This window comes from Carcharhinus amblyrhynchos, chromosome 9, assembly GCF_965287045.1.
Source record: "Carcharhinus amblyrhynchos chromosome 9, sCarAmb.v2.hapA, whole genome shotgun sequence".
Taxonomy (NCBI): Eukaryota; Metazoa; Chordata; class Chondrichthyes; order Carcharhiniformes; family Carcharhinidae; genus Carcharhinus; species Carcharhinus amblyrhynchos.
This window is the reverse complement of record NC_137332.1, coordinates 65,474,057-65,490,783: the sequence shown is the minus strand read 5'-3', so window position 1 is coordinate 65,490,783 and position 16,727 is coordinate 65,474,057. Positions and strand designations below refer to the sequence as shown.

The 16,727-nt window shown below is 41.3% G+C and overlaps 1 protein-coding gene across 3 annotated transcripts in view; it reads right to left on the bottom strand.

The window, feature by feature from the left end:
• The window catches only part of LOC145348394 (potassium channel subfamily T member 2), a 693,657-nt gene that overhangs the window by 272,673 nt on the left and 404,257 nt on the right, over positions 1-16,727 (bottom strand). For 2 of the 3 annotated variants that reach the window (XM_080196608.1, XM_080196609.1), the window contains one exon: positions 1,949-2,083. In XM_080196608.1, the coding sequence (XP_080052734.1) occupies positions 1,949-2,083 (135 nt within the window). Of the gene's footprint in view, positions 1-1,948; positions 2,084-5,863; positions 5,936-16,727 lie in introns of all 3 variants that reach the window. The other variant, XM_080196607.1, reaches the window with a different exon arrangement.

The window sequence follows — 16,727 nt, the reverse complement described above, 5'->3', positions numbered from 1 at the left end:
CTTCTTCACCTTGCATCCTGACATATTGGGCCTACTGCTGGTGGAAATCACACCCCTGTCTCACCAACAAAGCTAAAGTTAGCTGATTTTTTGAGTGGATACTTTTCTTCAATTTTACAGGACTTTAGTTCCCATTCCAATGACAGTGCTGCAATGGGGACTTCCAGACAGATAACTCTTCATTTTATAGGTGCTGAATGATTTTATGTGAGGGTGTAAATAAATTATATTTGCCAAATAATCTGAAAAAAGCAGCCAGCTGTTCATGCTGAATAAAGTTCTCATTTGTTCACTGACATTTTCAGAAGGAAGCAACACATGATGCAAAAATGTCAACTTAAATTGTACAAATAAAGTCTTTTGTTTATCCAAATATATTTATTGACTTGGTTCTTTCCCTCTCCCACCCAAAATTTGCTTTACTTCACTTCATTGAATATTTCACCATATATGTTACACCACACATTCACTGCTAATGTGTACTAAACGAGGATGGAATCAGACATATTGAGCTGTAATTGCTGAGCTCCAGGGCATCATGTCTGAGGGGTGTCCCACAGATGTGTTGACCAACCCCTCCCTCCCCCACTCCCCGACCAATCTCCACCCCGGGCTAGAGGTACCCAGCTAAGGATTGATTGCATGATAATTGCTGGGAAGTATAAACTCTGCAATTGGAACCAGCCAAAAACTTCAATTTAAGTCGTAAAATTTTGGATGGTTATGACTGGATTACATCAATAGTTACCCAGAAAGAGTTAAGTGAATTAACGCCACATCTGGCTTCTGTCTAACTATCATAGAGACTCACCCTGACCCTCCATGGGACTCCCCCTACACTTCCAAACAAATTCCGCATCCCCCACTGACAGGACCACCACACTGTGGGAATCTAACACAACACCTTCCATGGGACATCCTTCCCACTCGCACTGGGCATCCACCCCATGGTACTCTCCCGTCACCCCCCAGAACTCCCCCACTCTATACAGGAGTTCTCTCAATAATATCCCCCCCCAGGCCTGACCCAGCAATCCCCAACCTCTTAAGTTCAACCCACATGCCTTATATAATTGCCTTCTCTTTGGCTTGTCAACGACATTTAGACCTGGCTGAACCTTCAAACATGCCTGGTGTGCAGCCATAAAAATTGGGGGCGTGGCTTACTTAGCTGCTACTCAGCTTCCCTTGATGCTGGGCCCCAGGGACATGCTGAACTGCCCAGATCTCACCCGGCCAGAGTTGGAAGATCACGCAAGATAGGATCAGCTGGATTTCAAGCAAAGTGCTTTGGAGCAGGGTGGCAGTTCAACTTTAAGAACATAAGAACATAAGAAATAGGAGCAGGAGTAGGCCATCTAGCCCTTCGAGCCTGCCCCGCCATTCAATAAGATCATGGCTGATCTGTCGTGGCTCAGTTCCACTTTCCCGCCCTCTCCCCATAACCCTTAATCCCCTCTCTTATCAAGAACCCATCAACCCGCTTCTTAAAAATATTTAGCGAGGCAGCCTCCACCACTTCAACGGGCAGAGAATTCCAGAGATTCACCACCCTTTGAGTGAAGAAGTTCCTCCTCAACTCCGTTCTAAACCGCCTCCCCTTTATCTTGAGGCTGTGCCCCCTAGTCCTACTGTCTTTTTTGAGCGGGCTGTTGCACATAGTACTAAAATCAGAAAACATAGAGCAAGTCAGACAGCCACTGGTGAAAGTGTTTGACCTGAAATGTTTACCTACCTTTTCTAGTTTTAGATTATATAGATTTTCAGAATCTTTATTTTTGTATCTGGTTTCCAAGATTTGGGTAATTTTTTCTGAGCCTACTTTCGTCCGATTACACTAATCAAATAAACAATGAAGGCTTGTGGCTTTGAATGCTAAAAGACTACGTATCAATAGTACCATTAAAAGCTAAATCTACACATTTTTATATAACAATGTATCACTCACCTAAAAAGTGTTTGTACATTTACTATAGTTTTAGCATCCGCCATGTAATCTTCCTCAGCGCTCATGGTACTTTCTTTGTCCACTACAACCATATTGGCAGCAAATGTCACTCCACACCTTAGCAGATCATCTAGGCTTTTGGACAAGAAAGGGGAAAGTTAGAGCAATACATCAACAGATCTTGAATTAATCATGAGTTAATATGAAACAATACTAGAGTTGTTACATTAAGGTTATGTCACAGCAATTATGACATTGACCTGTAACTTGCAGGAGTATTAACAGATGAGGCTATTGGTGCTTGTCATTGTTACTATGTAAAACACACAGCAACCGCTGATGTCTGCACATGCACAACTAAATGCTGAAATTTGGAAGTTGCTCTTGCTGTTGCCCTGCTTCACAAGGTGTTGTTGCGGTATTCACAGATATAATCATTTAAATTCACTGATTTGTCATGGATTTCAACTATTTAAACACTATTGTAGCCGTAAGGAGCAACAGTGAAGTTAAGCCTTGTTCAAATGGAAGCAACAGCTTCTAATTGTGTATTCAGTCATAGTTACTTTTGAACAACCTTCTGGCCTTGAAAAAACAATTTTACAAGTGTGGAGTCTCATTTTCCTCAGAAAAACATACAAACATCGTACATTTGAAATACATTTTTGTTCTGATAGTTACAATTCTCAATTACCCCAAATCCATGTCCCAATCTTTACAATAATTTAAATTAAATTTGTACACCCTGCTTTGTGTGAGAATACTTCAATTTGATTGGTTGATTTGCCTGCTGCCTGACCTACTGCTGGATGCTACAAACCTCTTGTCGAAGTTGTCAAGTTCAAACTGTTGCTGATAAAGAGGAAATTCCTGCTCTATAGCCTGTTAATTTTTTTTAGGGCAGGTTTCTTCAAGATCCTTGCCCATATGCCACCAACTGGGCAATCTGGGCCATTACATTATATCTTCGTCATAAAAATTACATTTTTTTCCCTGTTCTTTTAATCACAAAATATTTAGTAACTAAAAGTTCTATTTTCTGTCATTACTTTACTTGAAATTAATGCTAAAACACCAGATTGTTCACACACATACCAAACAACAATCAATCAGCAAAAATATTGGAAAGATTTAGCACGTTAAGGCAATATCTGTGGAAAGAACAGACTGGTTAACTTTTCAGGTGTAGACCTTGAATATGGCAAGACGATTCAACAAAACCTAAGGACTGTGTAGGTAAAGAACTAAGTGGACCAGGGTAAATCTGGACATCGCTGGTTTTGATACTGCTCCATATCAAACGCAATTGGGAAGAACGTAGGGACACAGTGAAGTAGATTTGAACTATTGATTGACTGGCCAGTACAGCGCATCATTTTGTTGCTATACCTTGGACAGGTCACTGGAGCCAAATTGCAACTTGTCCACTCCAGATTAGCTTCACTTCAGTTTTGAGGCTAGAAGCGAGTATCAATCACGAAGGAGACAGGAGTCTGAGACAGCAGTGGCCCACATAACCAGTCCTGCTCCTCCTGCATCCCCCACAAAACATAAATTTAAAACTTACCTTTGTGGCCAACCTCTTTGTACCATCAGGTATCAATGGATGCAAGAGATTGGAGCTACCACCTTGCCCACCACAGGCTCAGAGCAGGCAAGGGTTTGACAACAGAAATCTCCATTGACCTCAGGCAGGGAATACCGGTTTCACTCGAGCGAGGCCGTAAATTCCCGTCCGGAGAGTATAGTGCACATCAGGATAGCTGGCTCCCCAAATGACAATTGGGAACGCATAGGAACTAAATTTGCATGTCTAAAAGGCCCACCCTCTGAAACAGATGGCAGGTCCAGAGTGGCATCAGCCCACTGGGGGATAGGAATGAGGTGGTAAATCTTTCTATATGGTTTTGAAGGCACTAATGGCCAAACTCAATATTATCTGTTCTCCTTTATGGCTATGAAACATGGAGGACCACCAAAATAGTGTTGATGAAATACCAATACTTCACCAATAGATGTGAGGAGGGGGTGACAAACCAAGACCCAATGGTCCTCCAAATTGAAAGGCGAAAGTGGAATTGGATAGGCCATACTTTCAGGAAACCGTTGGAACATGTTACACCAAAAGCTCTCACATGAAAGAGAAAACAAGGCAGACCAAGAAACACATGGAAGCTGGGTACAGAAAAGGAGATGAGAGCTGGGGTCTATACATGGTAATCATTGGAGAGTTTGGCCCAAAACAGGATTGGACAGAGATGACTTTGTCCATGGTCTACATTTCATCAAGGAGTGAAAATACAAAAATAAAGAAGAATACCCAAAGTTCCCGTCAACGAAGACAGTAAAAGTCTCACTCAGTAACTTATCATTAGAAAGGCAGTTCATCATCAATGCACTTTTTGGAACGCCATTACTTTTCTTTGAATCTATCTTTTAGGTATACAACAAAGTCTAAGGGTGTTCATTGTTCAAGCAAAAAAGTAATAAAAGGGAAAATGTGAAGATCAACAATGGTCAGCGGTCTTTGTATATTCTTGAAAGTGATGCTGAGGATAAAGAAAGGGAAAGGCACATGCAAGCAGAATAGCAAGTGTACAAAACACTGACATAATATTCCTACGAGGTAATATAAAATTAATTTCTCATGAGCTTATTTTAAGTACCATTCTGTAGAAAATCATAAGATTAATGATGAAAAATATCACTAATATAAAAACACACTTTTTCAAAAGTTGGGAAATATCAAAGGAATAGGTCTTTTCCAAGATGATTGCAGTGCATAATCTGTTCTGTATAAACACTTCTTAACAGCTCAATTCATCTGGGCAGTGTTGCATTCTATGGAGCACTGATCAGTTTATTTGTCCATTGTTGGCCTTTCCTTCAGAAATATAAAGCTTTTTACAGCCTAGGAAACTGTCCTTTGGTCTGCGATTTCCTGTCAGTCTCTAAAATAGAGGCTGAATCACGAGGCGGGGATGGAGGTGGGCAGAATACATGGGAAACACACTGTCATCATTAACTAAATAAAAACACAAAAAAAAACAGATGTTGGAAATCAAAAATAAAAAACAGAAAAGGTAAAGATGCAAATAATTCAGTGTTGTATTAGTTTATGTGAAGCTAAACATCTGAATTCCAATCACAAACCACCTTGAAACTTTACAGATTTTTGATTATCTTTTCTGCTCAGGATAAAGGGATGTTGGTGCTCAGAACATTTGCCCTACCTAGCGTCGACATCAGATTACATCTAGTCATTACAGCCTGGGCCAGCTAGAGGGTAGAGTTTTCCCTGCTATTTCAGACTTTGAATTGATACCATCTATTGCCAGCTGCACCTAATGTTAATGTTTCTAATTTTCAACCCCAACATTTAGGTGATTTGTTTCAGATTGTTAATTCATGCAAAATTATGGGCAGGATTTATACCAATGACCCACATTCACTATGCAGCTGTGAAATGACAAAGGGCTTACTTTTTTTTGATCTGGCCTGCTTTCAAACTCAGTTCAAAATTGAATGGCTGAATTTGTCACCTGAAGTATAATATTTTGGAACATTTATTATCCAAGGTCACTTCACTGATATCCTGAATACTTGCCAAACATGAGATGCAATGGGCTATCATCAAGCAACTGCATTCCTGGGAGTGGAGGCCGATTGTGAACCTGATTTTTCGCACAGTAGTCGAGAGTACATATGCAAGATATAATGCACAAACACAGAATGAAAACACACAGACTCACATGCAGTTCATGCCACAATGCACTATTTTTTTCCACACAAGACATTTAAAATTAAAAAAAATACACGGAACAATACTCATGCCAAAGAATAATAACTATTGTTGCGCACAGATCACAGAAAGCTTTTATTGTTTTGCCAGCCATGCCTCAAAATCTTACATACTTGTCAATAGAGCCAACCATGTAGTAAACCATTGGAAACCAGCAGATTGCTTCCAGAAAATGTACATCTGGCCTGGAGGGAAAGCCATAATTTAGAGAATGTGCTTTACATACATCGTAATTGTGAAACAAGCACTTCTGTAAGGATGTGAGTGAAGAGAAGTTTGAACACACAAAGACTGCCTAAGGCACAAACGATACTTGCACGGATGATAATAATGAAAACGTTTTTTTTAAATCAGCTTCTGAGGAACTTATTTTCAGGAAAGAATATTAAGGTTCTTCTTGCCTCAGTGAGTTATTGACCTCTTCACACTCATGATACCGCCAGAAAGCAAAGAACACAGCGTAACGGTCACAGTGGATCTGACATGGTCAATACGATGTTGCAAATGGATACCATGTGAAAATAATAAATGAATTTTGAAAAAAATTACAAGACATATTTTTGTTGTGAGTATAATGTAAACATCACCATGGAGTGAAATTTCCTCTAAGGTTTTATCATAACTGTTCTGTGTGAACACAATTGCATCACTAATAAAATTCACGCATAATGGATCAATGTTAGTTTTGTGTTGAACTATCAGTCTGCACAAATTTAATTGATTAACCTAGATATTTCCTGTGGAACTCTCAGCTGAAATTTGTGATAAGGGAAGTAATTCTGTTAGTGTGTGTGAGTGTGAGTGCAAGTGTGTGTGTGTAGGGAAGGAATGTGGAGTGTAGGTCATAGTCCAGTGTTCGTGCCTTGATTACAGGAGCAGTGTTTACTGCTCAGGGCCCCTCCATCGTCCATTAAGGAGCTCATCCCTGATGACCACCTGGGAGAGTCCCAGCGGAGAAGCAAGCACTCCCGACCTGGGCATAATGCTGTTGAGAGCAAGAAGTGGACCTTAATTGGGCACTTAAGTAGCTCAATTCACTGTCCAGTGGGCAGTCACACTGCTGATGTGCCTGCTGCTGCTAATATGGCATGGGGCAGGCAAGGTGTCAGGCTCGTCTCCTGATGCTTTCCTTTCAGCGATCTTCAAAGAGAATATCTTGGTTTGCAAAAGTAATGCACGGCCACAAGTTCTAAAATTTAGATGTAGCACGGCACAAAGTTACTCAACATCAGCTTAAAATAATGTTTCTGGAATTTGTTTTTAAGCAGAGGCTTGTGCTATCCTTAACCAAAGTGCTGTCAACCTCAGTACTATCAATATTCTTTGGCCCAGTGGTCCTCCATCCTTGCCGCCCAACCAGTTTATATCAGTGTTTAACCTCCATGTCAAGAAGTACTCCAAATCACAATAATCCACACTGGTCCCTCATCCCTTCACTCAGAGTCATAGAATAGAATTGTAGAATCCCTACAGTGCAGAACTAGCCATTTGGCCCACTGAGTCAGCACCAATTCTCTGACACAGTATCTTAACACAGGCCCTCTCACCACCCTATTCCTATAACCCCACACATTTCCCATGGCTAATCCATCTAATCTATACATCTTTGGACTGTGGAAGGAAACCAGAGCTCCCAGAGGAAACCCATTTCTCAGTCTAATCTTGTTTATGCCTCAATCACCAATCCTGGAAGTTCAAAGCAGCAGGGATGACCTCACTAATGGGTTTAACTGTTGTTCTGTTTAATAACAGAAGAGGAAGAGCAGTAGAAGTGGCAATAGCTTGAAGAGTGAGGCACTATTTAAGAAACTGGGAGTATTAGATTAGCATATCAACACCACAGCCAGATTTCCTCCAAGCTGTTCCCACTCCTTTGGTGTTACTTTGCCAACAGTACAGCCAAAACCCTATTTAAGCCCTCGCGGCAAAGTAGCACCAATGAAATGCGACCATTGCAGAGGAATTTTCCAGAGGCATTGCATTTCAAAGTTTGAAAAATTATACATTGTATAGATGAGAAAAGTTTCTGGGTGCAATTTTTCCATCCCACTGCGCTAATCGAGTGTCGTTGCAGGCGGGAAATATAAGCAAGAGGCAAAATTCTTTACTGTCCCGATCTTGCCAGCCCCATTCCACCAGTGTAATCAATATTAATAAGAACATTTTAATGTAAATAGTGAGACCAAGATATAATAGTCCAGGGCTCACTTAGCTTTCCGACCTCGCCAATGGAGGTCCTCACTGGTGAGGCTCACAGGTGGTCCCCACCAATGGGGGCCAAATGTGATGGCCTCACCAGTGGGACTGGAGGCCATCATAGCGCCCGAGTGGTTAGCGGCAGGGTCAAACAGTACCCCTTGGGCAGTGTCAGTCTGGCACCCTGAAAGGAGTGGGGCTTGACAGGGGTGTAGCCAGATAGGGGAGATGGATAGGTGGGGAGGGAAGGGGGAGCTCTGCATTAGAGGTGGGGGTTAGTCAGTAGGACTGCTGATCCGGTGGGGGGTGGTGGTGGGGGGGGGGGGAGAGTTGGGATGGGCAATTAGTGGGGTGGGGGCATGGGGGGAGGTGTGGGAGACAATGTCCATGAAGGAGGAGGGGTAGTCTGGCAGATCTTCCAGTATACTGTGTGTACACTTACACACTGAAGTGAGTCACTGAAAGGAGGCTGAGAAGAGAAAGAACATAAATTAAACACTGTCCTTGTACAAGGAGGGAAAAGAACACAGTGACAAACATGTTACTTTCACTGCATGAAAAAATTGGAACAATCTTCAGCATCTCTGGATTGCTCCATCAAAACTCCTCAATATTTTCAAATGGCTAAGAAACAATGTGCTGGACCTAGAAATAGGGGGCAGAATTTTCTCAGAAAAATTCTAAAGGTGGAACTTTCCTTTCCCGCCCTCCATAGGTCTGTTGACCTTGGGTGGGATTTTCTGGCCTTGACACAGTGTACACTTACTGGGTGTAAGTGTACACTTACACACAGTATACTGAGAGATTAGGGCGAATGCATAATAGCACGCCTAGCAGTCTGCTGCCAACTTCCCAGTGTGAATAGGCTGCCCTGTTCCCCCCACTGATGGGAATCTCTGTGAGTGACATAAATTCAAGTAACTTACCTCACTGGAAAAACGGGCAAGGTAACCTCCCATTTTCTCGCCCGTTGAACACTTGAGCAGGATTTTCTGGCCACACTCGTGCAAGGCCAGAAAATCCCACCCAAGGTCAACAGACCTATGGAGGGCGGGAAAGTTCCACATTTAGAATTTTTCTGAGAAAATTCTGCCCCCTATTTCTAGGTCCAGCACATTGTTTCTTAGCCATTTGAAAATATTGAGGAGTTTCGGTGGAGCAATCCAGAGATGCTGAAGATTGCTCCAATTTTTTCATGCAGTGAAAGTAACATGTTTGTCACTGCGTTCTTTTCCCTCCTTGTACAAGGACAGTGTTTAATTTATGTTCTTTCTCTTCTCAGCTTTCTTTCAGTGAGGACTGAAACTTGATGTTTTTTTGCAGATACGTCTGAGAGCAAACGTATTAGTACACTAGAAATATTGTAAAATTATTAAAGGATGGGGCAGATGTTGGTTGTAGCATACTGTGTCTAATAGTTGAAGGGCCAAAAATGAAGTGTCTAAGATACAAGATTAATTGTAAGAAATTTAGAAGAGATCAGGAGAAACTTTATGTTTAAAAGTGTGTTGTGAGGCCACAGAATTTACTTTCAGGATTGGTAGTTGAGGCACAAAGCACGTCAATGTTTAAGACTAAATCCCCATTGAAAGGAAGATTTTCGAACATTCTTCATTCTCCTCATAGTGGAGAAGGCAGGGGGCCAATATTCCTGGGTACCTCTGTAGATCACATAAAGACAAACACATCATCATCACCACCAGGATAATACGCCATTAACTTTTGAAGCTTGGAAGTAATTCTATTTTCAAACTTGCAATAGTTTTACTTCTTTCTAGCAGTATGATTGAGGGGGATGATCTTGGCAAAAAATGTCCAAGTGCCAAACGAGCCTGAAAATCGGAGGGTTTCAGATTTGGTTTTTCGGCGAGGCTACAAATGAAATCTAATGCCATTTAGTGCAAAAAAAGATGCACAACTGATATCTGCCAGCAGGACAAAGGAGTGGGGCCTAGGCTCGCCTGAAAGCCAGCTGTTCATGCTAGAGGGCGCTATCACGCACACACCGATCACTGTTCTGTGTAACAAAACACACAAATCTGTCAGTCATCCCTCCCCTCCTGGATATTGCACAGCACTACCTCCCACTCCACCCCCCCCAACACCAGATTGCTGGCCTACCCAGACAATTGCACTCCCACCCCCTTATTGTCGCCCTGAAATCCCCTCCCACCTTCCTACTAATTGCCATCCCGGTCAATTGCCCCCTCCAACCCCTTCTGGCCCGGTCAATTGCACTTCCCTGTAACCTCGATCAATCTCCCCTCAATCCCCGATCCACGATCCGGAAATCCAGGCCTGGAAGATTGTGAGAGGCAAGAAGCTGAGCGCGAACCCGATTTTTCACCTCTCTCAGTGATCATACTGGCTCGCCCTGCCAATCGACTGCCATGATGAGCTGGTAAGAACACCCCCATAAAGTAACATCTCAGTGAGACTGCATAACTTGGCAGCAACACTCATCCCTATGGTTTCCTACAACTGACCACCTAACAAGCCTCACAGCTATAAGTTTGCTCAATTAAATGTGGATTCTTGCATCCATTTTATCCAGATAAAGTATTAGACAAATTCCCATAATTTAACAACTGCTGTATGAAACAATATTCCCAAAACTTGCTAATCTTTCCTTTAGAGAATGTTGCAATTGTATTAATGAGTGGGAACCATTGAAACAACTGATGAAGTTCAGAGGAAGGTACCCATATTTAAGATAGTAGTTTCTGAAATAATGCTTCTTTCCGAGTGCCAACAAGCAAATCAAAGGTTCCCTCTAACATAATGTATCAACTCCAATTAAGTTATTTGGAGCCTTTTCTGAATTTCAAATGTGCAAAATGCAGGGCTCCAGGCAAAGTCCCAGGCGATAATTCACTCCCGGGGAGGATTCCACAAGCGGAACAAATGCTGTGTGAAACTTTGTCACTGGAAGCTTGTAAAGCCTCTTAGAACTTGTGCATTCTTGAATAAATATGGAGGTAACATTTGCACTGTGAATATAGTCATATTATTACAGAGGAATAACACATAACTTTGGATGCTGTTAATGGTTGGCTCTGGAAGGGAGCAGGCCAACCTGATCAATTCTACAAAGCTGTAACAATTTTGGCAAGTTCTGAACTTTGAAAAGATCTTACTTTCATGTAACTAAACCTGATCATTATGCACCAATAGCCTGTTATACAATTTACTTTCAGTCCTTTAAGTTAGGAAATAACAGTTTTAGGCAGAAATGACAGCATAATTTATTGGCTCAGCTACTATGGTGAAATATCATTTGCTTTCTGTTATTATTTTGTTTATAATGGTATCTTTGTAGGTTTCTCCTAAAGTTTCAGCCACAAACCTACAATGCTCATTGCTCCAAAGCAGACAATTGCAAAGAATAATTAACTAACTTTGACATTTGGAATGAACATGAGGCAAAATGAATAGATAATGGTTCAAATCCCAATTATATCGCCAAAGGGTCTTCAGTTATCTGATGCCACTAAAAATCTATTTCTATCATTGATGCAGCTGTTCAGAAAATTTAAAAATTACATTATGTAATTAATGTCAATGGGACCTTGATTAACCTTGATTAAACTGATGGCAGTACCGAACAATAGTTTACCACGGTTTAGCTGAGAAGTAGGTTATTAAAATGACCAAACATTTCAAATGATACAAGGACAATGGTAGACTAATTGGGCCCAATTTTAACTGGGTCGGTTTTGAATGGGTTAAAATAAGGTCCATTGGGTCTAGCCGTGACATAGTTTACATAAAGGTTTTAATTTAGAGATAGAGGCAGTTAATGATCATAATAGCGAAGCAGACTTGGTGATAAGACAAGATGTGCCATTCACATTTCATTGATGGGTTGAACAGGAGGCCACGATCAGCCTGTGTGAACAATCAAGTGATGCGGTGAATTCAGTGGGTGATGGAGTGAGCTGAGGTGCAGGGAGCTGAAAATGATCGCTCCAGTCTTCCTCATACTACATTTGAAGAAATTCTGGCAATTTGGCAACACAAAAGGGAGGCAATGGCCTAGTGGTATTATTGCTAGACTAGCAATCCAGAAACTTAGCTAATGCTCTGGGGACCCAAATTCAAATCCCACCATGACAGATAATGAAATTTCAATTCAATAAAAAATAATCTGGAATTAAGAATCTACCAATGATAATGAAATCACCATCAATTAAGGGAAAAACCCATCTGGTTCACTAATGTCCTTACTGGGCCGGCCTATATGTGACTCCAGAGTCACAGCAACTGCCCTCAGGCAATTAGAGATTGGCAATAAATGCTGGCCATTCAGCAACTCCCATATCCTACAAATGAATTAAAAAAAACAGATAATTCCTATAGACAATGTCTCTAAAGTGAAACCTTTATGTAAACTATGTCACGGCTAGATCCAATGGACCTTATTTTAACCCATTCAAAACCCACCCAGTTAAAATTGGGCCCAATTAGTCTACCATTATCCTTGTATCATTTGGAATGTTCTATCACTTTAATAACCTACTTCTCAGATAAACCATGGTAAACTATTAGAAGAAAGAAAATGAATATTAGTCAAAAAACAATCAAAACCTTCATCAGTTCTCAGATTTTTAGTCATTTCTTTGGAGTAGAGAGACAAAATAATCACTTTGCATTTTCCACTGTAATGTAAGAGCTAAAGGCAAAGATTGAAACACGTATGTTTTCTCTGAAGAATGTCTTATTAAAGTCATAAAGGATATCCCATGTGGCTGTAGTCATGGAAAGTTTATCTTTTCTATGTACCTATAACTTTGGGTAAAGTTGACCACACAACTCACTTCCAATGGTTCTCCTGTATCATCAACAAGGTGAGGCTGCATTCTCCTAGTTCTACTTCTAGCAATCCAGTTGTAGCCAGGGAATCTCCTGCAATGATTTTTCATCTTGCACCCGCACAAATAGCCCTGGAGAGTCCTAAATATTTACCCTTGGCTATCTTTATATTTCTCATGCTTCTCCTCAGCCACATGTCTGGTTGTACATGTAAGGTGTTGGCACACTTACCATCACCTTTTCAACCCCTCCATTGTCTCAATGTTTCTTCAATATCCAGTACTAAAGAAGCGGGAATGTCCCTCAACTAAACATTGGGAAGCCTGCAGCGACTCTCTAAATCCCAATCCCGAGCCTACTGACTCCATCCCTCTCGCTCGCACATTTTAAAGACTGAACCAGTTAATTCATAACCTTGGTGTTGTACTTAAGCTTTTGACCATGTATCCACTCTATCACCAAGACTCCCTATTTCCAACTCTCCAACGCTGTCTGACTGTTCTCCTGTCATAGTGCATCTGCTGCTGAAACTTTCATCAAGCCACTAACTTCCTCTAGACTTGGTTATTTCAACAATTTTCTGGTCAACTAGCAATCTTCCACACTCCATTGAGTTCATTCAAAACTCAGCCGTCCATATTGTGATTTGCACCCAGCATTGTTCCCTAGTCACCACTGTGTTCACTGATCTACATCCAGCCTTATTACAGCAGTGCCTCAGTTTAAAAGTTATTGCCCTTCATAGAAATCATAGAAACCCTACAGGGCAGAAGGGAGGCAATTCGTCCATCGATTTTGCACTTACAACAATCTCACCCAGCCCCTATCCCCACAAACCACATACTTACCCCACTAATCTCTCTCAACTTCACATCCTGGGATAATAAGGGGCAATTCAGCATAGCCAATTCACCTAATCATTTTGCATCCCTACATAACGTTTTCCATCCCTATCTTGGTATCTTCTTCCAGCTCTCAAAAATTTCCACCCCTCCAAATTTTGCCTCTTGTGCAACCCCGATTTTAATCACTCCATTCTTTGAGATGGTACCTTCATCTGCCATGGGTCCTAGCTTTGGATTCCCTGTGCCTCTAACTCTTTTTTCTCTTTCAAAACATCCTTAAAACCAAGCTTTTAGTTATTTGTCCTATTTAGGTCTCTTTATGTAGTTTGATGTCAAGTTTTGTTTGTTAATGCTCCTGTGGTGCACCTTGAGATGTTTTATTAAAGGTGTGAGATAAAGGCAAGTTGACATTGTTGTTGAAGTTGAAAATTAAAGACTTAATAATGTTTGAATGTGAAATATGCCATGACTGAAGCTGTTTAAACTATTTTTCCATCCAGTTTTCAAAAATGTTACAAAAAGAAAACAATCCCTGTTGAGTCAAAGGATTGCAAGTTTGTAGTCTTGCTGATGCAACCTTACTCTGAGTAACACCCTAGTGCAATATTGAAGGACGGCTGCACTATTCTAGCTTTGGTCTTTCAGATAAGATATTTAACTAAGGTACTGTTTACTCTCTAGGGTAGACATAAAATATTCCATAGCACTACATCTTCCAGATAAGATGTTTAACTGAAGTACTGTTTACCCTCTAGGGTGGACATAAAATACTCCATAGTCGTCTAGCATCCCGGCCAATATTTATCCCCCAGCCTACATCCATGAACCTTTTTCATGGTGATTATTGCATTGTTGTGGTGGGTCCTTGCTGTGCATAAATTGGCTGTTGTCTTCCCTATATTACCACAGTGACTTTAGTTCAAAAGTTAAAAATTAGTTGTCAAGCATCAAACTACTGTCTGGAATACAGAAACTCTTGTTGCACTTTGGTCTTTTGTCTAGTAAGGACAGTGACGAAAGGAATGCAACATTTCAGAATTTTGTTTATCATTTTTATTCCACAGAAAGGATTTTCGGAAAGATTTAATGCTAATACCTGATGTTTGAAAAGCAATGCATATTCTTTGGAGTTCATAAAGTAATATTTTGATAAAAATACAATGAGAAGTTGTTTGGCCCACCGAGTGATTCACTACCTTAACTGAGTAATCAGAAACCATCTCCACCTATTTCTTTCCAATTCCCTTCCCATACCTAGTGGTGCAGCAAGGCAAACTTTCATCTATTTCCACAACTAGTCTGTTGCCAGGGGCTTAAAGCTTGAGGGGCGCCACGCCACATTAAGGTGGTTGACTAGCATCCCTCCTGCACTTACTGCTAGCCATTGGCCTGTTTGGAAGGATTTGCAGTCAACACACTCAACGTGTTTGACCATATTATGAATGCACCTTCCTTGGCCATCAACTCCTAGGGTGGGAACTGAACCCGGAACTTCTGGCACAGAGTCAAGGAATGCTAACCTCTACACCCCCACCCTATGAGGCTGTATTTTATCTGCCCTTTGAGGTAAATTATGAGGTGGGAATGCTAACAAAATGAGAATATGTTGGATAAGCGCTAGTCATCTTCACACCATCATGTCACTTTATTAGTGACAGGAAAGGTGGCAGACAGTTCACCCACCTAGAATCCACTAACCCACAACTTTGCCAGTGCTTGTGGACCTCCTCCCCAAGTAAATTCTGGTCTCCCAATGGACTCCAGGGTAGGGCTCGCCTCCCTTTTTTGACACTCTTTGGCACATTGAGCATCACACTGGGGGAACAACATCTGCCTCTGATGGAAAGGCAATGCATGCCCTCAGCAACACACCTGTCCTCACCAGGGCCTGCTGAATTGGCCCTGACACTTTCTATATCCCACATAGCTGACTGTGAGGGAGCCCGGCCATAAATGCACCCCTGTTCTGCAGATGCAATCCCAGCAGTGGCCAATGCTGGGGCTGGTCCTGCGCAGGCTGATGTGGAGATGCCAGCGTTGGACTGGGGTAAACACAGTAAGAAGTCTCACAATACCAGAACTTTCCACACACCTGACAAAAGAACAGTGTTTCCGAAACCTTGTGGGTTTACTATCAAATGAACTGGTTGGACTTTAACCTGGTGTTGTGGGACTTCTTACTGCACAGGCTGCCAGCCCTCTGATTGGCAGCTTTTCTTGGAGACTGTCTGCTATCCTTATAGGATCAGAATCAGGCTCCCACTTTCAGCTCCAGAAGCAGGACCCTTGCACTGACAGAAAATCCAAGCCATTGTATTAAAAAATACATGGTCTTCTATACATCTGTGAGAGGTAGATTAGGAAAGAGACATAATAGAGAGAGCTATTTGAAAGGGAGATGGTTACAAGGGTAGTCAGTTTGTCTGTTAAACAGAAAGCTGTGAGGACCTTTGCTCAGGATAGTTAGAAATCCCATGCCCTGAAATTCTCCCAATAAGTCATTACTTTAGTGAGAGTCTGGCAGAGACTCTGAACGGTGATGTAAACAGTTGTCATGTCTCCGGACAGCTCTCTCTGCTATAGTTAAATGTGAAAGAGGTGTTTTTTGTTTAAATTTTATGTCATGTGGATATAAGTTACAGTGATTGTGATAGCTTTGATTGTGTATATTGTTCAGCTTGAAGAAATGCATGTGCACAAGAGACTTGTGTCTCCAGTTCTGCTCACAAGGGACCGTTGTAATTATGGGGCATATCTACACAGACCACTTGAGAGTGATTAAGACAATGCTCATGGCAGACTACATTCATAATAATAAGTTAATGCACTCCTAAATGGATTAAGCTTGTTTTGAAAAGACTGAAGGCATTTGACGATTTTTTCTTCCAAATGATTAATGCGAACTAAAGTTTAGTTTTTAAAAGTTTACTTATCAGTGTCACAAGTAGGCTTACATTAACACTGCAGTGAAATTAGCATGAAAATCCCCAAGTTGCCACACTCCAGCACCTGTTTGGGTACATGGAGGGAGAATTCAGCATGGCCAATATACGTAACAAGAACTAACAAGACTTACAGATGCTCTATAATGAAAATTTAATTCCTTCTCTTTCCAAAGTACTTT